Source organism: Phalacrocorax aristotelis, chromosome 3, assembly GCF_949628215.1.
Source record: "Phalacrocorax aristotelis chromosome 3, bGulAri2.1, whole genome shotgun sequence".
Classification (NCBI taxonomy): Eukaryota; Metazoa; Chordata; class Aves; order Suliformes; family Phalacrocoracidae; genus Phalacrocorax; species Phalacrocorax aristotelis.
In genome coordinates, this window is record NC_134278.1 from 60,645,148 (window position 1) to 60,672,614 (window position 27,467).

Genomic DNA, 27,467 nt, shown 5'->3' on the forward strand with positions numbered 1-27,467 from the left:
TTTGATATGGATTATAACAAAGAAAACCTTCTTTATAGGCATGCGAGTCGGACCATTTTCCAGTTGAGAATTATATTCTGTAATGATTTCTGAATCGTTTCCTCTGTAATGATTTCTGAATTATTTAATGAATTATTTCCATGTGTGCTTATAAGTGTCTTAGAAATGCAAGTACCAGTATTACTTTAATCTCTGCTTTTCCTACACACCATATCTCGGGTTCCTGATCTGTTGTTTCTGTTGCAACATTTAATGACTTTACAGTACTTGAAAATTTGGAAGACTGCAGTTAATTTAGATGCCTACATTTTCTGTAGAATCAGGAAAGCCTCCAAGTGCATTTAGGTGTTCTGAATCACCGTTTTGTGATCCTAACCAAAACTAAGCAAATAACATTACATGAGTATTCCAGTAATAATAAGCATGACTGTGCCCCAAGAGTAAAAGAAAAATTAATTTCCTGATTTTTATTTTAAAGTGCTGCCTCATTAGTTCTGTAATTGTATTTAAATCTAGATTTTAGATCTAAAAACATTTAAATCTCCTAATAATTTTGAAATATATTTATCTATTTATTTCTGCTGTTCTAACAGAACGACATCCAATAACAAATGCAATTGATGGCAAGAACACTTGGTGGCAAAGTCCTAGTATCCAGAATGGAATTGAATATCATTATGTGACAATCACATTGGACCTCCAACAGGTAGACTTCTGTTTGTTTGTTTCTGCAAAGGCTTACTTTCTTGCACAATATATCACCTGGATTCTTCTCCTGGTTGCTCTATGTTGCTTTTGTATTATGAAGACACACTGAGCTTCTCCTATAATTTTCTGGGTTTTATACGGGTAATTCTGACTGACCCATTCATTGTAAGATAATGTACGAAATTAAAATTATCTCATATGTATTTTTATGAAGTCATGTTAAAACTATTTTAAACATAACATTTTCAGTTTTATTTTCATGATAACTTCTGGTTTGGCTCTTTAAAGACAAAAGAGTTTCAGGGAAAAACAAATATGAACAGAAGTTTATGTTCAGAATACTGTTCTTGTTTCAGTAACATAGTACTATACACTTAAATACACAAAAAATACTACAAATACTTAAATATACTAAAACCAGTTTAGCTGTGCTAGGGATATGTGTGCATGTGATGGGTTATTTTGACGGACAGCCTGGGTAAAGGGAAGAGTTTGGCTAACGAGGTTCTTAAATAAATTGCCTCTTGTTAGCGGGATCTTACTTGACCGATGTAGCTATATGGACTGCAGTGTTTTGAAGCTTATGAAAATTCTACATAAATTCCAGGTATGTAAGTGAAAGGATTTGAGGGCAGGTGGAAAATAATTTTATTTTGTTATGCCAAGATAAATACAGAACAATTATCTGGTACCAAATTTATTCATCATGTTATTAAACTTGACCATTTTGCTATCCAATTAAGTAGGGAACAAATTAATTCCCCTCTCCCCTTTAAAATCTTCCCTCATCTGTGGCTGGCCCATATTTGTCTGCAATTTGAATCAGACCACAAAACATAGAATAGATTTGTAGAATCATTTAGGTTGGGAAAGACCTTTAAGATCATAGAGTCCTACTGCAAACTTAACACTGCCAAGACCACCATTAAACCATGTCCCAAAGCACCACATCTACATGTCTTTTAGATACCTCCAGGGACAGTGACTCAACCACTTCCCTCGGCAGCCTGTTCCGATGCTTGACAACCCTTTCAGTGAAGAAATTTCCCCTAATATCCAATCTAAACCACCCCTGGCCTGACTTGAGGCCGTTTCCTCTTGTCCTGTCACTTGTTACTTGGGAGAAAAGACCAACGCCCACCTCTCTATAAACTCCTTTCAGGTAGTTATAGAGAGCAATAAGGTCTCCCCTCAGCCTCCTCTTCTCCAGACTAAACAACCCCAGCTCCCTCAGCCGCTCCTCATAAGAGACGACCTTTGCTCTAGACCTTTCGCTAACTTTGTTGCCCCTCTCTGGACACGCTCCAGCACCTCAATGCCTTTCTTGTACTGAGGGGCCCAAAACAGTATTCAAGGTTCGGCCTCACCAGTGCTGAGCACAGGGGCACGATCACTTCCCTGCTCCTGCTGGCCACACTATTCCTGAAACAAGCCAGGATGCTGTTGGCCTTCTTGGCCACCTGGGCGCACTGCTGGATCACGTTCAGCTGGCGTTCAACCAGCACCCCCAGGTCCTTCCCCACTGGGCAGCTCTCCAGTCACTCTTCCCCAAGCCTGTAGCGTTGCATGGGGTTGTTGTGACCCAAGTGCAGGACCGGCCCATGGCTTTGTTAAACCTCATACAATTGGCCTCGGCCCATCGATCCAGCCTGTGCAGGTCCCTCTGCAGAGCCTTCCTACCCTCGAGCAGATCGACACTCCCGCCCAATTTGGTGTCATCTGCAAACTTGCTGAGGGTGCACTGGATGCCCTCATCCAGATCATTGATAAAGATATTAAACAAGACTGGCCCCAAAACTGAGCCCTTGGGAACACTGGTGGTGACCAGCCGCCAACTGGATTTAGCAACATTCACCACCACTCTTTGGGCCTAGTCATCCACCCAATTTTTTACCCAGTGAAGACTATGCCCATCCAAGTCATGAGCAGCCAGCTTCTCCAGGAGAATGCTGTGGGAAATGTTTTAATGATCTGTATTACAGGCGTTAAAGAAAAAAGGGAAGGTCCTTTCTCTGGCTCACTGGAGAGAAATTCCCCTTCCCAGCTCCCCCTTCCTCTGTGATTTCTTCACTGAGATCAGTTTTCTATTTCAGTTTATTATTACTGGTTTATCAGTTTCACTTGGAACCTGCTTGTCCGTATCTCCCTTTTTTCTTATTTAGCTATACTTAAAGAGGACAGTAGCTAATTATCAACTAAAGACACTTGAATAAAGCATAGTTTGTCAGAAGATAGAATGAAGTGAAATGCAGGGTGTTGAGACATCTGTGTACATCTGTACATATATTTTTTTTTGTAAGAGACCAAACAGTCTTAACTTAGTCCAGAACTCAGAACTTCAGTAACATTTAATGATGAGTAATGCTTGGATTTCTTTTTTGGACTTTTTTGTCCTTTATTGCTTATAAAAAAGCTGTCACCGAAATGATCTGACAGTAAAAATTCTTTTACCTTGTATCAGTGACACTGAAGTACTTGGAAAGCAGTAGTCTTTATACCTGGAAGAGCCTTTGAATCCTGGAATAATTATTAGCATTCTGGCTTTGGAGCCCTAATTGTTACTGGCAGAAACGATCCTACATCTGTGTCTTTGGCCTTATACATGCAAAAGTATTCAATGTGCATTTCTCTTTCAACTAGCAGAGCTAAACCTTTTTACAGAACTTTGAGTTTAAGCTCCTGTGCATTAAAAAGTTGGGTTTTGTTTGTTTGTTTGTTTGTTTGTTTTAAATATCTGTTAAACTTCCAGAGTTATTAACTGGTTTACCTTTACAGTAGGGCATTATGCCTCTCATTGGTTATGATCTATTAATATGTGACTAGCTCTCAGGCATTAAAATTAAATTACCATCCTTGTTTTCACTTGTGATTTTACCTGAGCACTTGTTTAGGTCAGGTCTGCTAAACTAGGGCTTTACAACTTCTGTTTTTTTCTGTTATGTCACTATCTAGGTTGTCATAAGAAATAAGCAAATTTGTGTACTTCTGAAAGTTTTGGGTGTTCTAATATACTAAAAGCTAGCAACTACAGGGTCAGTGACTATTTTGAAGAAAAAGTATGGGTTATTCTAATGTATTTATAAGGCTTCTTTGTGTGCCAGTTGACAGCAATCTGAGAATGTGTGTTCTGTAGGTTTGGCCTTTTTTTTTTTTTTTTTTAAATGAGACAAGGCTCAAGTATGAGCCTGTTTCTTTCCCATGTTCTCTTATTGTTCAAAAAAGCTTGGCAGTCCTTTTGCAGTGCTAAAGGTGAAAGGTGATACCTTCTCTTAAGCCCATTCAGTTGCATTGGCTGGAATAGGAACAGTGTTGAGGTTCTCATGTATGTCAGAGAGGAGGGATAAGGCGCTATGTCACTAATGCTGTCTGGCTCACTCTTTATGACCTGAGTAACCTATGTAGTTAGGAACGCATACTATGTTTACTTACCACCTTACACGAACAGAACAACAGTTTTGTTCCCCCAAATATAGTAAAAGGTATGTTGCAATTTGCGTGACTTTTAGACTGCTCAGTAAGAAATAAGAGTTTGGATTTTGAGGAGTATTAGGAGTTTCTGTTTGCTTATTCGAGTATTTTGTAGGCACAGCATTGGAGGCTGTATTAAAGTAGTTGGTAAAATACAAAATTTCTCTTCCAGCTAGTGTCATGCGTAGTAGTCACTATGAATGATGGAGGTCACCAGATACCTTTGAGACCTCACTGAAAAGAAATACCACGCTTTACTTCTGGTTTATAGGAGATTCGGTAATTGCTATGTTTGTGTTGATAAATTCTTGCTTTAAGTATGAAAATGCTTAACTTCTTTTTGTGAGGTAGAAGTAAAAAATGACAAATCTACAAGTAATGGACTGAAAATTGCAGGAATGCATTAGTTTGTATGTTATTACTGGTAATTATGACATACATGGAATGCTTTTAGCAATCCTAATTTCATGAAAAAATCAGGAAAATAATTACAATTTCTTCATTTATATACTGCTTGGCCTTTTGGGGCACTTACATGTTTTTTTACTTTATTGTGTGGTGTAGCCATATAAAAATGCTGTGTATTAGTTAGCAACAATTAATAAACTGAAGATGTAAAATATATTTAACTTTAGAAGGAGCTGAAATATTATCAGTCAGGTTGGCAAAAATGCAGGTTTTTTTTTTTTCTTTTCTCCCAACAGTTGAGGTTTGCCATAATACTTACAAAGAGCTTTTATCTATAATGGAAGCTAGGTTTCTAATTCATTAAAGTACATTTGAAATTTGTACCCCGTCTATTATAAAAATATGAGTTGAAAACTGGAACTATTTGGTTTTAAGCATCTTTGCTAATCTGCTCTTAACCCTTCCCTTTTCTAGACTTTTTAGCCATTTTGGCAATCACCATCTTACCTATTTCACAAGAATATTATGGAACACCATTTGTAGCTGTACATGTGAAATTATTTTTTACAGTGCTTTTCGTCCAGCAAGTGCATGGGAGGTTAAAATATGAATGTAGATTTATTTGGGAATTGATCATACAAAATTAAATGGAGGTTAAAATGCAAGTTTGACTCTATTAACTGGTTACTGACTGACTGTACTGGTTGACTCTACACTGGTTACTGGAAGTGAAACTGCAGATCTGAGTTTGGCAGGGTAGGTGCACTGGTGTGCTAGGTTGTTGCATCTATGAAGCACTCACAAATTACTAAGCCAAGCTGTCTGCTCTTCTGCATCTCTTAGTCCTGCTGGTTGTGTAGGGTCTGCGGGTTTCACCTTAAGAGTGGTGGGCAGTTCAAGTGCAACAAAAGTAATTCAGGTCTGGTAAGTGCAATGTTTAGCAGGACAGAAAATAAGCCTTCTCATCAAGAAATACAGAGAAGGGAGTTGGCAAAACAGAAATGCTTAGACTTCCAGGGAGAACATATTCCCTGTACTCATGCTGTCCCAAATCCTCAGTTGGTTTAGTTTCACAGTGATGTGGAAGATCAGTAGAGTATTGGCAAATACACAGGCAAAACAGTTGGCAGTTTGAGGTGAGGTGGTCAGCCCATCTGCTTCTGATTTCTACACACATCAGGACACTTTTATTAACAAACTGCCTGCTGTTGTGGGGAACAAGGACATTGAAAATACTCTTGCTATTGCTAAGATACTTGTGCCAGGAGCATATTTATGTGGGGTTTGATTTTTTTACTGTACACTTAATATTTTTTTAAATGGTGCTGGAATATTTTATGTGACTTGTAGATGTGTGGAACTCGGGTGGATCCAGAGTTAATGTTCTGGCAGAAAATTCTGGACTTAATTGCCTTAGATTGTGGAGGATCAGTTCAGTGTTTGGGTAATCCTTTCGAGGCATATATTTCTGAAGAAAAAGAAAGTAGTTGACAGTCCTCAGAGCCTCATAAGGTCTCCTAAGGTGCACCTCATAAGGTGCAAGAGCAAGAATAATTGATTAAGCTATGTAGTTAATTTCTTTATAAAGCAATTGCAGTTCATCAGTTTTAAGTTCTTTAAGCTCTGATATTGTCCAACTCTTTCACCTCATCTTTTCATCCTGTCCCATGCCCTCCTTCTTTGTGAAGTGGGGAAGGAGTCTAAAAAATTGTATTTTGACTCCATGTAGAATCAATGTAGTCCCACTTCTCCTGAAGTGTATTTCAGTACTTTTTAGAATGTAAGTTTTTAGACTCATGAACTTTACTATCTGAGTGGCACATATTACACTTTGGGAAGTGGCATTTCTGAAACTATATAGATAATAACTGGAAGTAGGAGAAGAATGCTTGACTTGCTCAGAAGCATTCTGAAAAGCATTTACGAATAGCAGACAGCGATATTCTGCTAATGCTAAATTAATTATTTTGTAATTCTGTATTGCCGAAATATAATTTGAATTGAGGATTTGACCTGATTTTGAATGATTTCTTTGTTATTTGATTCACTTTAATACCCATGAGCGGAAATACCCACACTCACACATGTGCGCATGTGCATGGCCGCAAACATTTATCATGTATCCTTAACGAGGGTGATGCTAGGAAGAGGAAAAGAATTGCAAAACTGAGTGACTGCTTTTGCTTTCTTTACACAAGACTGTACAACTAAGTGGCTCAGTGGCAAAAGACAGGCACGGGAGAACTAAGAATCTGTGACAAGGTGAATGGGAGAGATTCAGGCTGGGACAGGAAAATAACAGCATAGGACTCAGACAAAAGCTCAGTGTGGTAGTCCGTGGGAAGACCTTAAAAGGGAGGGGGTGGGGGGGGAACCCTCCTATCAATGAAGGGAACCGGAATCGGTATGTGCATAGTTTCCGCCAAGCTGAAAAAAAGAACATTAGGGTGGAAGAGTCCCATGGAAGGTACATCTCTGTCCACTCTTTGCTATTATAGGTAGGACAACTACAGACATCAGAAACAGTATAAATAAAATTCTGAAAGCAATATTTTACAGCTGAGTTGTGGATACCGCATAACCAATATGGACTGTGATTCATTATTTTCTTACTCTGCTTTACAATTCTTGATTTAAAAAAAATTATTATTTTTATTTTAAAGCTTGAATTTTGGGTTGCACGATGTGTTTATACATCTGGTGCTGTGCTGAGGACTACTATACCTAATGTGAAAAGTGGCCTTTTAATTTGAATGTTTGGGTAAAATTTGAAACCAACTGAGGAAAAAATATGACTATTGATACTTCAATTTTGCCTGCATTAGTAAAGAGTATGTCATAGTGGGAGAGAGGGGGGACAGACCTGGGAAAGGACTTGTGTTTATTTGGTGCTGAGGACCCAGCTTGTTTGTCAGGAAATTTACTTCAGACTAGCTCTATTCTGGAACGTGGGCTGAACGTCCATTAGCAGCTAAAATGAATCAGGTATGTCTAAGCATGTTCTCCTGGATTAGTTCTTATCTGAAGGGAATCCAGTTTGTGAGCTCCACAATCTATTCATTATGTGAACCAAAGCATGCTAAATTGGGACAGTTGGGAGATTCACCTCAAGAGCACACTCCCTGTCCGAGCTAAAAAGCTAATGTGTCCAGATTTTATGTTAAGCCTATCAGATGCTACACTCACCAAAATGGGAGTGTTCTCTCATGTCTTAATGCAGTATTGGTGACCTTTGTTGGGGGAGAAGGGAAGTACGAGAGAGGAGAAACCTCATGTGAAGACACCTTCCTTGTGGGACCTTGCTTGTCATTTCCTCCTTTGCTTTGCCAGTATTACTGTGTTGTGTTGATAGCTGTTTGAAGGAAAAATTATGTTCAGCTGCCAGTTCCCTTGATGCACAACATTAGCCAGATCCCTCACAAGAGCACAACTCTTTTTCAGAAAGAGTTTGTCACTGTAACACAGCAGCAGAGTTCACATGTTTGTTAGCCAAGGATGGCTTGAGGCAAGCGTGGAAAGTACTCCCTTGCAGAACCATGTGGAAGGTGTTGCCTAGATGTATGGCCAGACTGAGACAGACTACCTGTTTGTAATATGTTTAATTTGTAGAATGGCTGTTTTTAATGAAAGATTATATGAGCAATTAAATTCTTACTTCCGTCACGACCTCTTTGCCTACTTTTGGCATTCTTCCCTCTCCCTTCTAGTACTTGACTGAGGAGTTTACAAGAAGGTTGCTGTAGGAAGGACTGGCTTGGAGTACTTTTGTAAACCCAAAAGTAAAGCTGCCCTTTCTGACCAGCCATTTCTTTGTGTTTCTAGTAAATGAGATTGCGTGTGTTTCACCATCCCCTCCAAAGCCAGTCTGAAAACACATATTCTAGGAACTGTGTCATATTGCAAATTAAGCAGCAGAGACCATAAATTTACTCAGCCTGCGTCCTGTCCAACGTATTTTCTTCTTAAAGAAGAAATAACCAGGTTTTTGAGTCTTGACCATTTAGAAGTTGTTGCATGTTGTTGGATTCAGGAATCGTCTCCCTGTTGTCTGATTTCAAAAAACTAGTGGAATCCGTTGTGTGGCTCTTTGTCTGTACAGATGAACCCCACAATTAGATCCAGTTAAACTAATCCTTTAGGGATTGACTGAAGTCAGTCTTACAGCCACAGTGAAATATAAGGTAAATTGGATTATATTTCATTATAACATTGCTTCTTTTAATACAGATTTATAGTTTTTTATTTTAACTAATAACAGTTCACCAAACAGTGGCTAATGAATCAGAATGTGTTGAGCAACACAGCCATATTAAATATGAGATATTTGGGTTTCACATTATATTTTCTCTTCTCTGGAATATCAGATACATTTTCCAGTAGGGAAAAAAATATTACAGCTAGCTTTCTATTGAATAGCTTTTGATATCAAATATCAGAATAGCTAAAGGAATAAAGAGAAGGTGAATGACACTGTTTAGCCTTGGAATACAAAAACCAGATTAGTAAAATTAAATGCCAGTTGGTCTTTAGATGTTAAATTTGTATATATGTCCAAACATTTTCCTTAGGTTTTCAGTTAATATTTTCTTTCCCTCTTTTACTAAGAATTATGTGCTTCAAATGTCTGAGATGGTTGGAAGACAGTTCCTGTAAAGGTAAAGCCTAAAGCTTCTCTTCATCCGCAAACCAGAAAGTAATTGAACAGAAATGAAAATTAATCCAGACTGAGACTTTTCACCAACAAATGCCAGTCTGTTTTGTCCATCTTCAAAAATGTTTGTCTAAAGACAGAAATGTGAACAGAAGCAAAGTCTGTTCAGACTGTGATGCTGCAGTTCCGTGATTGCTATTCGCCCCCCCATCACATCCCCCTCCCCAAAACTGGCTAAAGGGAGACATTGTTGTCTCCCTTGTTCTGGCACTAGCACTTGTGCTGCCATGCAGCGAACCAGATCAGTACCTGGATACTGAAAACTACATCTTGTCTTGTTTTTTTGAGGGTTAGGTTTCTGCCAGATCAGTTTTCTAATTTGGCTTGCTGTGTGAGGTTTTAATGCCAGTGTGGAGGAGGGGGCAGGAACATATTTCTGGAGGTGGTGGGGAAAACAGTTCCACCCCTCTCCAGAGCAGCTGGCACTCTGTGTTGGCTTCAAATGACTGTAAAATTTTGAAGTATAAAATACTGATCTATGAGCTACGGTCCATGCCTGCAACATAGAGCTATCATCCTGAATTTTTGTTTCTAGTATTTCTTGCACATAAATCTTTCTGTTTTGAAGTAGTGTAAATATTTGAGAATTCAAAGCATTAACTATCTCTCTCAAACAAAATCCTAAGTCCAGTTCTCTGGCTCAGTTATACCTAAGTGGTAATGAACTGTTAAAGTGACAGCCTGAAAAAGATGTAACTAAAACCATGAAAATGACACTGTGGAAGTGGTATTAAAAAAAGTAGGAGATCTGTTCTGTTTTATTACAGTCCCCAGCCAATTTTTCCACATTTAACTGGATGTTAATTTTAGTACTGATATTTTTTTAATTTAGTTTTTTGTTGCTATCTTAGATTTGAATCTGAACATTTTAGTAATTCCCTTCATTTCTTTAGTTTCATAATTTGCTGGTAATACAATAATCAGGTATCTATAGGATGAAATAAAGTGTACTTTGCCCTTCTGATATTCTTTTTAACCAAAGCAAAACTATTGGATTTTAAGTTAGTTTATAGTGAAGTGATTTGAAAAAAGTGAAAAGAAAAACCAGAAAACAAACAACACATAAATATACTGGTGAAGATTAATAGCAAACATACCTAGAAAACGTAATTACTAGTAATTGAGAAAACAAACAGAACTGTAGTAAATATTTTGACATCGTAGTGAACATTTTTAAGAACTACATGGTTTATATACTGTTAGCAAGTATACTTTAAATTATGCAGCTTTCCACCTGGCTTTCCCTTCATGGGAAGGAGACAGTATATGCACACTGGTAACAGATGCTATACAGGGCTCAGTTCTTGTCTCAGAATAAAGTTTTCCACGTTAATATCACTCAGACAAAAGCCTAAAGAAAAATGAATGACCTTTTTCTTTAGCTAAGGCTTGAGAGCGCGCATCTATGCCAGCTGTAGCTCCAGTAAAGCCTCCTGCATTAAGCTTTTAGATGGTCTAACAGACAAGTGTTAGTGAACTTGCCCAAGTTGACTTTCCCCCAGCATTAAAAAAGAAGGTTTTTCGTGAGTGGTGCAATACATGGAGGGAGTACTCTTCAATGCGTTCTGAAATGCTAAGAAGCTGTTGTCATCCTGAAAGATCAGTTGTAATACCCACCATATAAAGTGCTGCTAGCTAGGTTGAGTAGTTGTATTAACAATAAATCTCCACAGGATTATTTTGCCCAATGATTTTTATGTTACCCACTAAATCAAACCATAACATTATTGCTTTGTGGTTAGTCAGAAAGATCTCTAGGTAAGCGAATCCTTTCAGCTTCAGTTCATAATACACGCTGGCAAAGATTAAAAAAAAGTTTTGAGTATTTATAGTTTTTCTTTCTGTGGTTACTTGCCTTAAATTTTCCTTGGATGACTACAATAAATATAAGTACCACTTTTTTCTTTTCTAATTTTGGCTTTAACCAAAAGAACTATTCACCTTTCCATCCTTCAAGTAAATAGTTTCAGGATATAGGTCCTAAATACTCTAAATACTCTATTATAACCTTTGAATCTGAGTGACACATATGTTCTGACATGAATATGAGGTTTTCTTCTGATTTTGTACTGTTGGCAATTCTGGTTCCAAAGAAAGTCACAGAGCCTGGGAGAATGATGGCGTGACAAATAATGGGGTCATAGGAGTCTCAGGCTAGAACTCATTTTGCTCTCCTTACAAAGAAATATGTCATCATTGAATAGTTTATGATAAATACAAAGGTAACTTGAAAAAACTAGTTTGGCAGCTGACAGTTGTGGTCATGAAATAGTGCTTCTGTTGTGCTAGCTGTTTATCACAAAATTATTATGGAAATGTAAGGTCTATGCTACAAGATGGGCAACGAGATTCTGTAGTTCGCATGAAGGACAGCTGAATATATGTTAAGAGATAAGTTATTAATTGACTAATTTGTTTCTTGTAAGATTTTGTGTGTAAGTTAAGATTTAAGGAGGTAGGAGCAACTCCTAACAGCAAGAAAATGCCTTGTCATATGAATGTCGTGTAGTGCTTTGCGGCATTATGCCAGTATTTATACAATGATTTGATTAAATATGCTTAAGATTGTTTTTAATTGCCTTTTGTTTAAGCTAGCAGGATGTAAAAGTGCTCAGATATCAGTACATGGCCCATAATAAAATGCTGCTACTCTTACTAATGTGCACAGTAGGTCAGAGCTTGGTCAAGAGCATTGAATTGCCAAGTGTTCCTCCTTGTCTGTGCAATGGTCTTGATTTGTTGGTGGATCTAAAACCACTCCAGGAAAAAGTACTAATGGTAATAAAGTAAATGTTCGAATAGGACTTGGGGCTGCATAAAATCATCCCTTGTTCTGAACAATGAAGAATGAGTGTGTATATATATATTCCTTTCACCAAGTCTATTGATGGCAAAATTATTCCCTCTCTCTCTCCGTGCTCCATGAAGTCCGTGTACAGCAGGTCACATGCTCTGTGGAGGCACTTAGAGACTCGCTTATCAATGATGTGGTTTAGACAGTCAGCAAAAATAGTCATTAATGTAGCTCTTTCTATTTGATTTGGACTAATGTGGACTAAGTGACTGAAAAAACTTACAGTATGTATTGGATCTCTTCAGCAATGAAAGATAGAAAACCAGAGACTTAGTCTGTTCTTACACAGAACATACAACTTCATGGTGAAGATAAACCTTTTTGCTTGTTTTGTGAGTCCTAACCTGTTATGTCTTCTAATTATTCAGAAGTAAATCATGATTGTAAAAGGGGGCTATGAGATGGAAACATAAAATTACTAATCTCATAATTCACTTTTATATTCCATATATCCCCTGCTATGCCATACAGCAACATATCCACATCTAAAGCAGTTCTCAGGATAATTTAAAAAGTATTAAGAACTAAAAACAAAAATGAAAACTGAACATGCATACATTTTTTTCATCTGGAAATCCGATTTCAAATCTCAGCTCTTTTCCATTTTCTTCTTTCCTTGTGTATGTTTTTGAAATTTCCAAAGTTTAGTGACATGAGAGAGCTTAGAAACATTGCCAGAATATATTTTTAAGCCTTCTTAACAACTATCATGCTTAGCTAAAGAAATGAAGCGTGGTGTATATGAAGAAAAAGTGAAGAAAAGAAAAAGGCAAAGAAGAGGCTGAAAATATTTTGGAAAAAAGTCTCTATATTTTTTTTATTTGAAGGCTCAAGTTACTACTTTATTCATGTTTTCATTATTCAAGTTGTTCCTATTGCACAAGGTTTCCAGATAGAGATGGAGAGAACATTGTGTAATGTTCAGGGAATGGGCATAAATTAGTACATGTCTGTTTCATATTCAGATCAATGATCTTAACCTCAAAGAGCTTACAATCAAAATCAAATCAAAATCCCAGGTCCTCAAGATGAATACGCTGAATAACATGTTCTATTCCAGAGAACTTGCAAAGGCTTCAGCAAGGAAATGTTAAAGGTTTAAATGTCGATAATACAGAAGATGCTCTGTGCTAACAGTCCAATAGATTCAGATGTTTGTACCCCTCTCTAGAAGGTGGGTAACAGATGTCACCTCACTAAATAACTAGTATTTATTTATATACTTTTTAGCACTCTGCAGAGAAGATCTTTAATTTCACATTGATAAAATTAGTGCAGCGTGAACTCGCTTTCTGTTGTACAAAAAGGGTATCTGAATAACTTAAACAAGATACATCCCAGGGTGCTGAGGGGATTGGCTGATGTCATTGCTAGGCCACACTCCATCATATTTGAAAAGCCATGGCAGTTGGGCAAAGTCCCAAGTGACTTCAGAGGAGGGGATATAACATCTGGTTTTAAAAAGGATAATAAAGAGGACCCTGGAAACTACCAGCCTCTAGTGCAAGATATCCCTGCTTAAGGCAGGAGGGTTGGACTGGATCTTCAAAGGTCCCTTCCAACCCAAATGATTCGATGATTCTATAAGAAAGGTAAGCGTTCTCTAGGAAAAGCAGATTCTTATGTGCTATTCCCGTACCTGGCTAAATAGGTTTATCTATGTTAAAACTAATACTCTCATTATGGAATTAAAATAGAAAGATTTGGTATGAGTCTGTGATAGATGAGAAGATTGAGAATAGTTTTTAAATGTCTAGGTTTCAAGGTTTGTGTGTCGTAGAACTTTTAAAATGAGCCTAAAAAATTGGCTGTGGTAGTTCTTTTCTTTTCAAGCTAGGGGAACAGGCAGGTCACTGAAATGCAGCTGGTGAGAGGACACTGCCTGGAAACCTCACTGAAGGACATGAGAACACTTCACCCTGGGTACTCTCAATGCTACTGGACCCAGGCTGAGCATCATTTCTTGGATCAAGAAAAAAAAAAAATCTTTTTGGTGTTTTAGCATCAAAATAGAAGAAACACCTTTTCTGTTCTTCTCTCCTATTGTCTAGGTTTGAAGAAGAAAGCTTTGAATATTGACATTTCCATCAATTTTCCTTTCCTCACCATACTCTGTCTATGGAAAGAAGCAATTAGTCTTATGAAATAAAGAGAATAGAAATTGCTTTCTACTATTATTTGAAAGCACTGTGAAAAGAAATGACTAATTTTAGTCCTCAATTCTGGTATACGCTAGGCCAATGATGAGCAGCAAAAATGGTCAACAGAAAGCAGCTATTCTTTCTGAGGCCTTCACGATCAACTGAACAGTGGGTAATGGAGAAAACCAACAGAGAAAATTACAAAGAACAAAGTTGACATTGCCAGAAACTTTACAGGTACTGATTCGCTCCATTTGGCTTAATGTATCTTAGATATTCAACAGCTGGACAACTTGAGAGCTGTACAGTTTGACATTTTATAAAGTGCACTGTTTTAATAGACTTTGCTTTTATTTTTTTTTTTAAATGACACAAGTTATAATCATCTTTTACTTATAACATGAGCAAAAGTTGAGAGGTATTAATAAAAGATCTATTTTTCTCAAGGAGAAGAAAATGTTCTTAAAGGAACCTGCAGCCTCTCTAGCAGTTATGTACAAGGGAGGGAGAAAGCTGAGATTGTTCTTAGTTGAGGTATTTTTAAATTGTTTGTTTTGTTTTTTTTTTAAATGCATGTTCTGCAGGTATTCACTGAGTGGCACTGAGCAGTGTACATGAGTGAATTTTTGTCTAATTAAAAAAGGTGGACAATTTCTTACTGAAAATTGGCTTGATTTGGAGACACCCACCTTTGAGCTTGTCAAGGTTCACTATGGTAAAACCTTTCTCAGTTTATCCCAAGAAGCGCTGCATACATCTTATTTTGCATGACACTCACAGCTACAGTTTTTCCGGGACAGATGATGCCCTGATAGCTAGTAACCAGAATTGTTCGCAAGACTGTGGAAAAAAACCCTATGTTGGAATCAAGTGTGTGCGTCTTTCAGCCCAAATTCCCCATCTGGTAGAAGCATTTCAGCTGGAAGCAGCTCAGATGAACAGGAGAGACATTGTCCTTAGAAGGCAAACTGCAGCGTGGTGGGGGGCTGTTCAGCTCTCTAAAATGGTAGTAGCTGAATCCTGCTTAAGCTTTTTTTTTTTTCCCCCATACCAACATTTTCAATTACAGAATTTCTAACTGTGAGCAGAATGTTTGAAACCACGGCCACTGTCTTTGAGGACAGTGACAGATAATGATATGTGCTAGATGGTCATTTGAGGAATCTGGAGGGCTACTCTATCTCTAAATTAGCCTTTTTGTCTCTCTGAGTTGGATGTGACACTAAAATGAGAATAAAATAGCCAATTGTTTGAAAATTCTTGCCTCAAAACCGTATACTCTCTTTCATAAATAATAGACACAAACAATAATTCGTAACAGCATATGTGAATTGAAATATGACTGGCCACATAGAACCATAAGGAGTTGATATCAGCCTCTGAGAACAAGAGGAGCTGTTTCTCAAGCTCACAAACCCCCTGCTTTTGCTCATTAGAAGAAGTAGTTGGATTTGGTCTGTTTCATGTCTTAAACCAGTAGAAGGAGAGGCTATTCCAAAATGAAAAACGCTAGAAATGTGATATTTAATTTGAGATGTGCAGTGTCCTGCATATTTCACAGTTGTTTTTATACATGAATATAAAGATAGAAGTTAATGATCAAGGAACACTGTTTTAAGTGCACTGAGGATTTGTTTAGATCTGTGATTCGTGATTGTTGGTCATCCTAGGTACTAGAGATTATTGGATCTGGTAGCCTGAGGGATGCAAGGCTGCTGTGGCTTTTTCTTCAAGTTAAGACTGTAGCAAGGCAGAGCTCATATTTCTGAGAGAGTGGAACACACACACAGAGTTGCACAGAGGAACATGAGTAGACCACAGTGCCCTGTGAGCACCCACAGGAACGCACAGCACTCACACAAACACAGCACAGGCTGCTTCGCTTTGTTCTTCCTCTCCTGGATTAAAGTCTGCTAGGGGCATGTGTGTGTGTGTGTGTGTGTGTGTGTGCGCGTCCATCAGTGGATGCATACACAACATGCAACACTTCAGTGGCTGTTCTTAGCTATTTTATCCACACTGCAGTAGCTGGCCTTAGATAAGCTATCCACTAACTGGCCCCAGATCTCACTGGTGTCCCCAGTTGCTGGCACCCAGACAGAACAGCCTTGGCTTTGCAGCCTGACTCTAATTGCTGCTACTCAGACCTCTTGTACTTGCTGGCTAGTCGAGCTTGAAGTTAGAGTGTTCACACATACCCACTCAAAAGAGGGAGCACAACTGAGTGGAAGATACTTAGAAACAGGATTTAATGAGAAAATAGGACAGACTTCAGTGACTGAGGTTAGGACAAACATACTGACCAGCTAGCTATTTACAGCTAAAAGGAGTTTTAATCTCCTTTTCCCTCTATCTGACACTTGTTCCTCCTTGATCCACCTTAATGCCTCCCTTTCCCCCCTCCTCTGGTCCTTCACCTAAATGTTCCATAGTAAGCCTCACCCATTTACACAATCCCACTAACACATCCTGTAATAGGTCTTACGCACTACAAAAATGTTCTTTTCTCCTGCTGCTCTTAATGAGTCATACTCCCCTGTAGCCGGTAACCCCCGTTAGCCTGCAGGGTGTTCTGAGACAGCTCTCTCAGTTGACTCATCTGGATGGGTTTCGCACTGGGACAAGGGGTGTCTGCAGTGCTTTGCCATCCCTGGCACCACTTCTGAATGGCTGGTTAAATAAATCTATGGAAAGTTTAAGGCCACAAGCTTTAACAGTATTTATGTCAGGCTGTAAAGAAGTAAATCCTTGCCCGAATTCTGCACTCTTCTCAATAAAATGTTTACTTGACCACTGAACTGGAGTAATAATCAACAACATAATATAATTACAGTAAATAAGTAGATACACAGTTTCCACAAGATTGCTGATGGAAGCCTCCATTAGGGCTATTACATTCTTCTTGTTGGGAAAATGAAATGGAAATACTTCTGTAGAATTGTGTGGTACTGTATTTTTTTCTCTGATGATATACTGACTTACATGAACGGTTTCTAACAGAAGGATTTATTTTTTAAATAGAAGTGCAGGTGGGAGTCAGACACAATGAGATTTCCTGCTTCACTAGCTAACCCTATGCAGATTACCGATTCACATCAGCTCTGTCTGAATAATATTAGTGTAGCAAATTATCCTGTATAGTGGGATGCACTTTTCTATGTCTTATGAGGCATTCATAAGAAGATACAGTGCTATAACTTATGGAACCTTTCCTCACAATATGTGCTTTACAGATCTCAGTGCTGAGACAATTACCAGTGAAAACGAGACCCAAGACTCATTTTGTTTCTCATCTTGAGGATTATGTTGTCTATAATTTGGGAAAAGCTTAAAGGACGATTTAGACTATTTCCCTCCCACCCCATAATTACACTATAGTCACATGAGCAGAGAAGTAGAAAAAAGCGCCAGCTGCACTTTGGCAGCAGTGTTAATGGACTATTACATGCTACTTGGCAGCTTGGTATTGCTCTGTTTTCACATTTGCATCAGCAAACTTTGGTTTCCAGGTCACATTGTATTGGACTTGGACAAAACCAGATGTGCTCTAACATTGTACAATTATTACATCAATTGACAAGTGTCAGCTTATTAATGCTATTTGAAAAGTAAACCAGGCATACTTCATCAATTACCCTGTGGGAACAGAAGCTCAGTGTTACAATGTATTAGGAAACTTGGCTCCAGAAAGCTGAGCAGGTTCACTTTTTTTGACTGTGGAAACAAATACAGGGAAACTCAGAGATACATTAGACTTTACTGGTATTAGTACCTCCAAGGTACTAGGTGCTTAGTACTATCAGTAACTAATTAGTACTAAGGTAATAGAGCTCTAGCTGGTTGTATTACAGTAACCAGAACACCGTTTGCTAAGCAACTCGACAGTGAAAGAAGGGTTCCTCTTGGACCTGAAGACAGACAGTTTTCCAATTGGTTGGAAAGTCAGTGTTGCTTCCATGACATTGACTTGCTTTGAGACTCATCATACAGCTGCCATTAACTTTAGTCTGTTTTTCTGCACTAGTTGTTACTGTCAGCCTGTTTAGAAAGCACATTAAAGTATGGAATACACTATGTTTGTTGTCTGTGTCATAGCACTGTGATGAGCTGGTAGTGACTACTGTAGCTCTCTAAGCTGGGGCAACTGTCTTCCTGATTCATATTAAAGCTCTACAAGTCTAGTTACCCCCCAAAGAAAAGGTGTTTCTAAGAAGCATGGATTAGCATCCTGTACTTTCTCCAGCCCAGCCTCAGTGAGAAAGATTAGGAATAATATCGACCAGGGCATGTTTTTATGCATGTGCTCACTCACCTTGCCTTGACTGCAATTAGCATTAACAGCCTACCAACATTTAAAAATTCTGGTTTTTAGATTCAGCTCTGTTTCTCTGTCCAGGAAATAATTTTGTTTTATATGAAACAGTGTTTCAGTTCCACTCGTGAATAGAGACGTGAAGAAAAGGGAATGTTTCACATGTCAGTGGGTTGCAGATAGCTCGGCACTGTTGCAGACGCCACTGAAGGAACTCAGAGGCTAGGGCACTAGTAGTAGACTGTATCAAGCTGAAAACTTAACAGAATAGTAGTTAAAAACAACCCTTCATGTGTACTTTTTTATTTACCTTAATAAGCTTTTTTTCATTGTCAAGTTTAGATTAAGAGAAATAATGTTCACCCCACTATGAGCTGCAATACGCTGTTTCCTCTCCACTGTTTTTTGTATAAAATGTTGTTGCAGTTTCATTTACAAAGTATGCTAAAAATAATAAAAGCCAAAGGTATATAATAAATTGCATTCAAACTGTACGCTATCCCAGAAGGTAAGAAATGAGACTTAGAAACAAATCTTAAGCAGAATGTGCGGGAAATGTTATTGAAGTAGGCTCTAATTTGAAAAGCAACTGTAGAAAGTTTCAGTCTCCCACGCAGCCTAGTGTTTCAAAGCAAGCAAAGAAAAAAAGACTTCCTGTTGATTACACCTCTTGGCCCCACAGAGCCAATGCATCCAAGATGTTTGCAGAGCTAAATTTTTTTTTGCTAAAGGCTGTATTTAACATTGAATATTCTGCAAATTTTAGGACTTCTGCAAAGGAAACTCTATGTGCAGACCTAAGATTAATTTATTGTCAGCTATGTCCTAAACCACAGATCTTCCATGGTAGAAGCCCTACCAATGTGTTTAACCTTAGTTCTTATAATTCGACATAAAAGGAATAGTTTTATTATAAGAACTTGGGGTAAAAGACTTACTTAAATTAAAAAAGAAAATAAAAATTTAGAAGTACTCCAGAATGAAATCTCTATTCTGAATGGCTGGAGCTGATGTGGTTTGACTAGATCATGCTGGTGTAAAAGCAATTTACATTGTGCATTGGATTCTTTACTCATGCAAAGGACAATGTACAAAATAGCTCTTGATAAACTAGTTCCTTAAAATATAGCTGTTGCTCACTACCTCTCATAGGAAATTAGAAATAATTAAACACTCCAGCTATTTTCTGGGGGGGAACAGTTTGTAGAGGTTTGTTAATGTTGTGTTTTTCTCTGTTTACTGTAAACAGTACTGGTGACACTGATCCAGGGTAGTTACAGTTGTAGTTATTTGTGGCCACAGTGCAATATATCTATAAAGGAGTTTAAGAGACGAAAGGGCATTTGTGAAACGGGGCAAGTGATTGTATGATTCCTTTGAAACAACGGAATGAAACTCAGGTTTCTCCTTGCCTCTGGAGATTTTATTCTATGCTACTGAAGAATAAATATTGGTAACTTGAGATAATCCTCCACGAAGGCACAGTTAGGCACACGTTTTGCAGGTCAAAATAACTACAGCCTCAACCACTTCTTATTCCCACTGGAAAGCTTTGGTAGTTAGTGATTTGACTTCCTGACTGAAGCTGTTGTGGATCTCACCATGTTCTCAGCATCTACACAGAAGGCAGGAATGGTAACTGGAGATACCCTGAAGAATGTATCTCCATTCAATGTATCACCAGAGAATAAAGAACATTCTCTTTGCCTCCATCATCAAATGTACAATCATATTTGCAGTACTCTGCCGCTTAACATAATTTCTATTTTATAATAATACTGGTGGTTATTAAAAAAATGTTTTGAGTCTTCTTACTGTTTCTTCCATTGATTACTGTAGGATCTTCTTTCACCAGGGTTATTGATTTTCTAAGTATTCACAACAGATTTTGTGTGGACTAAGTCTGAATTATGCAGCTTCTTTACAATGACTATCCAATATAGAAAACATTAAGTGTTAAATCAACACTGTCTCTCTGTGATACCCTCTGGTTTCCTCATGTGCAGACTCACATCATTGCATCTTAAAAATATTAACTTGCTATATGTTCTGCTTTTCTAATGGAGTAGCTGTTTCCTTCCCTTAGCTTAAGCTCTGCCTCCATAGCATCTAGATGTTACTAGGTTAAAAAACAAAACAAAACAAAACTCCATCACTAGTATATGTCATTCTGCAATTGCAAATGTAATGTTTGTGGCTTGCATCCCAGCAAGCCTGTAAACAGAAATAAAACTTGATAAATCAATTGAATAGGCAGGTGAAATGGACCATAATGAGCATTGATTACATGCTTACATTCTGTTTATAGTGATATTTGATGTGTCTCTGTCCTATAAAGCTTATTTATGGCCACAGTGCTGAGTCATGTGGTTGAAACAAGAATGTTTTATAGAATGATTTCAGCATCATGCGATTACCTTTCAGTAGCTTAAACCGATCTTTTTCTTAGCAGTGATAAAGTTGTAACAGAGTTTGGCAACTCTTAAACATTGCAGAAAGCGTATGTCTATAAATACACATACAGAAACAAACTCACTTCTACAAATTGAAAATACTTGAAAACAAACTTTGCAAACATTTGGCTGAAACTGCAGCTTAGCAATTACCTACTAAGTTCTGTGGAATTTAGAGTGCTTTTAAATTCTATTTTCAAAGTCTCTGTTGGCCTAATGCAACTAATCTTTTTTCAGAAATGTTGATGGAGAATTTATTTCTGTAGTTAAAGAAATGGAATCTGAGGCCATGCGGCATTTTTAGGGGAAAAAAATCAAACACTATCATATTTACTGTTCTTAGTTTGGTAGCTTTTAAGAAATCGGAATTAATTTATAATTACGTATTTACATATATTTTAACAATTTGTCTATTTTTCAGATTTTCCAGATTGCATATGTTATTGTGAAAGCAGCTAACTCACCTCGACCTGGGAATTGGATATTAGAGCGTTCACTGGATGGTGTAGACTATCAACCATGGCAGTATTATGCTATCACAGACAGCGAGTGCCTGACACGCTACAACATTCATCCCCGTCCTGGAACTCCATCCTATACAAAAGATGATGAAGTTATATGCACTTCTTATTATTCCAAAATCCATCCTCTGGAGAATGGCGAGGTAAGATCAGTTGTTATTCCATGCATGTAACCTGGCAGAAAACCCCTCTTTGCTCAACTGGCAAATAGCTGCCTTGAGCAGACAGTGGGATTTTCGTACGCTTGAGACACGGGGAGGTAGTCTATTTGCAATTTAAAAAAAAACTTATCTGGCATGGTCCTATATAAATGCATACAAGGTACAGTCTAATATGCATATTCTACAATGTAAACCAAGAGGTAAAACAGTTATTAGGTAGAAGTAGGCACTAGTACTTTCAGACAACTTTAGGTGCTTGAAATATGTTCCTGTGTCACTCGTGAACAAAAGTGAGAATACTGGGAAAAATCGTGGACCCAGTGAAGTCATTAAAAGACTTTCCTTTGAGTCACATTTTCAGTCCCTGCGTATAAGCTAGGATGTTAAATGGTAATGATTTTACTCAGAGTTTAATTTATTGCATTTAAGAGCTTGTAACTGACCCTCTGCCCCTGCAAACAGCTATGCATTCTTCTCCTGTCAGAGGCCTCTGCTATTTCATCGTGAGTCCAGGCACATGAATCATGGACCAGTCATTTGTTTTAACTGAGGGCGTAGAAAAGATGTGGTAGAGGTGAGAATGAGGATCTGTGGTTGAAAGAACAAGGCAGATGTAACAACTGTAGCTGAAAATACAGTATTTTCAGTCACTTAAAATGAAGAGGGAAAGCCATGTGTACCAAATTCCAACAACTGTATATTTTTTTCACAGACTTTTTTTCCAACACTTGCTTTGCACACAACTTGGTAATTCAAGGAAATAACGTGACTTGAATGTGCACTAGATCTGAAGTATTTATTTATTTATGGATTCTTAGATGTTTAATGTTGTTCTGTGAAACTTTATCCTCAATATTTATCACGTTGATTTTTTCTTTTCCACGTTTTTAATGGCTATCTCCATATAAAGAGGTGCAAACTTACTCTCTTTTGTTCCTCCACATGCAAAGCAACATTCACATACAAAATTTTGAATGGAATTATTTTTGAGTATGGGATATAGATATCTATAGTTTGTTTATGTTCACAAGAAATTTCCAATTCCAGCTGCAAAAATAGAAAAATACAGCTTTCAATGAAAGTATCCTGCTGATACACTTTAAAAAGATGTAAGCTTGGATCTGAAGGAGTCTCATATGAATTAGCAGATATGATATCTGATATGAAACCAGTTGCACATCTAGGAAAAATAATTGCAAATACTTTGTGTTTGTAGTTGTATCCTTTGAATGGGTATTTATTCTTGTAAAATCTACTAGGAGCAGATAAAGTGATATTAAAAGAAATAGTGCATACATATGTGCTATGTTTTCAGAATGTTTCCAACCGGGTGCTTTTCGAGGGGTGAATAGAACATGAGTTAACAGTATCACTTGCAAAGAAATTTTATACAGTCTCTTTGGGAGAACATGTCTGCACTGAAAATATAATACCAAAGTAATTATTCCAATAATTAATTTAATTTACATTGTTCAATTTCTTTGACTATCTAATTCTCTTGCAGGCAGATATTGATTCCAGCAGTCCGCTGTCCCCTTGGTTAAACCAGTGCCTCCTTGTGTTCATTGGCTGAGTTAAACAGCAAAGGGCTTTTATTTAACATGCTGGTATATATCTGTGACTGAAACATTGGCTTAAGGCCCGTGGAATTGAATGGAACTTAATTCCGATCTTAAGTGTGCAATTAATAACTTTTAACTTGGCCCGATGTGCTGTAATTGGTGTTCCATTCTGAACCTAGTAAATTACCAGCATCTGATAAACGGTTTCTTTAAAGAGGAAGAAGATTTTGAAGGGAGGAACGCATCTGTTCCATTCCACTTGGAAAAGGGGAATTGTTAGGTACAGCCGTACTCTATGAAAGGCCTATGATTTAAGCCACCCTGAGTTAATCTTACCTCACACAGGTAGTTATTAATCTGAGATATGGCCCTAACAGAGAAAGAACATCTTGAAATGAAAAGCCTAAAGCTTAACTTTTATAGTGACTGGAAGAGTATCATTCCACATGAATTAATCAGCTTACATTTTAAACAATATTCTTTTCATAAGTAAAACACTAGTTGCATCTCTCTAAGTAGCTATAGACTGCATTATGAAATATGTAGCATTAACACAGAATTAACCCAGGTTAATTCTTTTTCATATTTCATCAAACATGTTACATGAAAAATAATACAATCCAGACCAATATCAGATTTACTTGTAATTGTGTTGTAGGTGGTGTTTGACTGGCTTCTGGTCTTTCAGTGGAACTACATCTGCATATAATTATTTTTGTTCGAGGATAGGACTTTTGTTCTATTTATCAGATATTACAGACATTTTGTAAGACTGACAGAGTTATGAAATATACATTAAGTACCTTTCCTTTGCTTCAAAACCCATGAGCTATTTAGGCACACCATTCTGGTGTACACTCAGGAAACCTGATAAAGGGCGGAAGGAGCATAGGTTGGCAAGCCAGTTCCAAAGGCAAATCTCCATCTGCAGTAGTGTCTTCAGTTAAAACTTGTCGTCTTAGAAAAAGCTGATTATGTTCTTTTCATGTATACTTTCAATTAACATTTTAGTCAATGACTTGCTTGGTTAGAGTATTTCCAGAAATGTAAATTCTAATGAAAATATTTTGGGCATTTAGTAGTGTCACTATTTGCACCAGTAATATTCTCTTGGCCAATCACAGAATTCAAACCACCACCAACTACAACAACAACGACAACAACAACAATAACCAAACAAAAACCCCATGTGATTTATCTTCAGGCCAGTGTAACTAGCACAAGTTTAAGTTCACTCAGTGAAATGTAAAAAAATAATCTGTAGACCAAGAATTATTTGCATAAAATAATTGTATTGAATATCTTCATGAATTAATGGAAAATTGCATAATAACAGCTTCTGAATGAAAAAAGCGGAGAGATTATCAAATAAGGAAATTTCTCTAAAAGTCTAGACTTGAATGCAGAAAGATTGTTAGCATTCCAGTTTCCATACTGTCCAAGATCAGTGATGCCTAAAAAATTCATAGGGAGGCCAGAGTGTCTCTATATCACCCTGGCAAAGCTAGACTTTTAGCATTTATGTTTCTGATATGCCATTAATAAATGTAAATGCTAAAGATTTCCAAAATAGTATTTCAAAATGAAAGAGCAAGTTCCACTGTCTGAGTGTTCCCAAGCCAGAAAAAGAACTGAAAGAGATCAGTTATATTAATGAGTTACTCATTAACTTTTACTGAATTGATGTTTTTTGCTTTAACGGTAATTTTTTTGGCACTAACGGAGAAAGAGTTGGTTTTGTAATGGGTTAATACCTGACGGGATGAGGCTGCTATTTTCAGGTAAAGAAGAATGCCTGTTTTGTGGCATTTTCGTCTTCGCTTAAACACCGTATCAGAATGGTATTTTTTTCTTCATTTCCTCAGATGATCACTAGGTTGAGAAATAAAAATTAGTTGGTTACCATAGTGATTTTTGCTTCATTACCCTGACACAGGAGCCTCTGATGTTTACATCTAGTTCGTACCTTTTTTATTGAAATCTTTCTTCTTCTGCTAGACTACAATTTGTGTCATAGCTTCTTTACCTTGATGACTAGGTGGATGTAAGGGTCTGAACATTAACTTTCAATGCAGTAAGTCTTTTTTTCTGTGACATGTATGAAGATTTCCTTTAGGAAGTGCTTGTTCGAAGTAGCATGTATAGCTTTGTATTTTGATGCATGGGAATCTTCCCTCTTGCTTGCAGTTGTTTCAAACCTGGACCGTCTGAAGAGTTCAGGTGCACCAGTTGATCACTATAACATGTTAGGGATATCTTTTCATAGACGATGCATTTTACCTGACCTGTAGTTTGATAGGAAATAAAATAGGAGGTTACAGTTAGAAAAAGCATTCTTCAAATATATCTAGACTATTTTGTATAGGCTAGGAGAAAATATTTAGGTCAAAAGTAATTGTTTTGCTGTTTCTTTAGTATAAAGTAATTGTCTGTGCAAGCAGAGACTGAAAGCCAAATCCAGCGAAGACAGGGGGAGAAAGGTTTAATCAATCTGATAGGAAAAAACCCCTCATATTCTGGGAAATATTGAGTTTCTCTACAGTGAGGCTTTCTGAAAGTGTAAAAACCGAGTGGAAGGGTGTGAATTTAACTACCTTGTTAAATCTTTATTGGAACAGCCAATTGAGTCCCTGGTCCATATTAGTGTTGTCACATAGAGGAGTTCTGACAGATAGTTGTTTTTCAAAAATTGTAATCATTATTGTTATGCAGAAGGTATGTAAACTTACAAAAAGAGGAAAACCCTCCTGCTTTGTGGGCAGAATCTGTCTTCAGAAGATGCTGCCTCAAAGGATATTTCTGCAGTTGAGTAGAGTTTAGGTTACACAGTAGTTACAAATGCTGAGCATTATTTGTCAGTTTGGTGGGCAGATTTAATATGAAAAGGAGGGATTAAGAGAGCAGAAGCTGAAGTGGCTATAGTTGAGGAATGCTTTTCCTTTAAAAGTGTGTCTAAGTGTGGGTGTGTAGGCAATGGAAAAATCTCTTGGCAGGACACAGAGATAATACTGGTCTCTTTCAATTGCAGTTGTCCTTTGCCAGAATTACCAGATGCAAGGTGTTCTCCTGAAGTTCTTGCTCAGGGTAGTATTGCTGTCTAGTTTCCACTGCCTGGTTATGTAGTCTGCACTTGCTCTTAACCTTGTTGTAGAGACTAGATGAACAGGACAATGATGTTGAAACCCTTCCTAGACGTTTTTTGCTCCTACCCAAGACAGACAGGTCATGGATCTGTCTTATACTGTCTGGCTCTTTCTTCAGGAGCACATTCAGCTTACCTTTTTTGTAGTCAAGGAGGACGGGAGTTGAAAATATTAGCAATGTCAGTACTAATGGAGAGTTTGGGGTGGGGGGAGGGCAGTGGGGGAGATGAGTTAAACATTCATTTGTCCTAATCCTTAATGAAAGGTTTACTTTTTTTTCTTTGTAAATATGTCTCATACCTCCCCACCACCCATCACCAAATACACTTGTGCAATTGTGAGCTTTTTGGCTTTCCATCACATTGTTACTGGGTTTGATGTGTTTCATATTTCATGTGTCCTGGTCTCAGCTGGGATAAAGTTAATTTTCTTCTTAGTAGCTGGCATAGTGCTGTGTTTTGTATTTAGTATGAGAGTAATGTTGATAACACACTGATGTTTTAGCTGTTGCTAAGTAGTGCTTACACTAGTCAAGGACCTTTCAGCTTCTCGTGCCCTGCCAGTGAGGTGCTGGGAGGGAGCAAATCTGGGACAGCTGACCCCAACTGGCCCAAGGGATGTTTCACACCATGTGACATCGTGCTCAGTATATAAACTGGGGGGAGTTGGCCAGGGTGGGTGACTGCTGCTCAGGAACTGTCTGGCATCAGTCAGCAGGTGGTGAGCAATTGCTTTGTGCATCACTTATTTGTATATTCTTTTATCATCATTATTATTATTTTCCTTTCCTTTTTTTTCCCTATTAAACTGTCTTTATCTCAACCCAGGAATTTTACTTTTTTTTTCCCAATTCTCTCCCTCGTCCCACTGGGGTGGGGGGAGTGAGTGAATGGCTGCGTGGTGTTTAGATGTCTGCCAGGTTAAACCACAACACATGGAAGAATGATACTGAGATGTAGATTAGCTGTATCGGGATGCTGTGAACATGACTCCCTGCCAATTGCTGCAATAGTAATTTCATATCA

General features: G+C 37.7%; 1 protein-coding gene across 2 annotated transcripts in view; it reads left to right on the forward strand.

Annotated features, from left to right (window-relative positions):
* Window positions 1-27,467, forward strand: part of LAMA2 (laminin subunit alpha 2) — a 387,452-nt gene that overhangs the window by 98,146 nt on the left and 261,839 nt on the right. For both annotated transcript variants that reach the window (XM_075087596.1, XM_075087597.1), the window contains exons 3-4: window positions 594-706; window positions 21,477-21,719. In XM_075087596.1, the coding sequence (XP_074943697.1) occupies window positions 594-706; window positions 21,477-21,719 (356 nt within the window). The remainder of the gene's footprint in view (window positions 1-593; window positions 707-21,476; window positions 21,720-27,467) is intronic.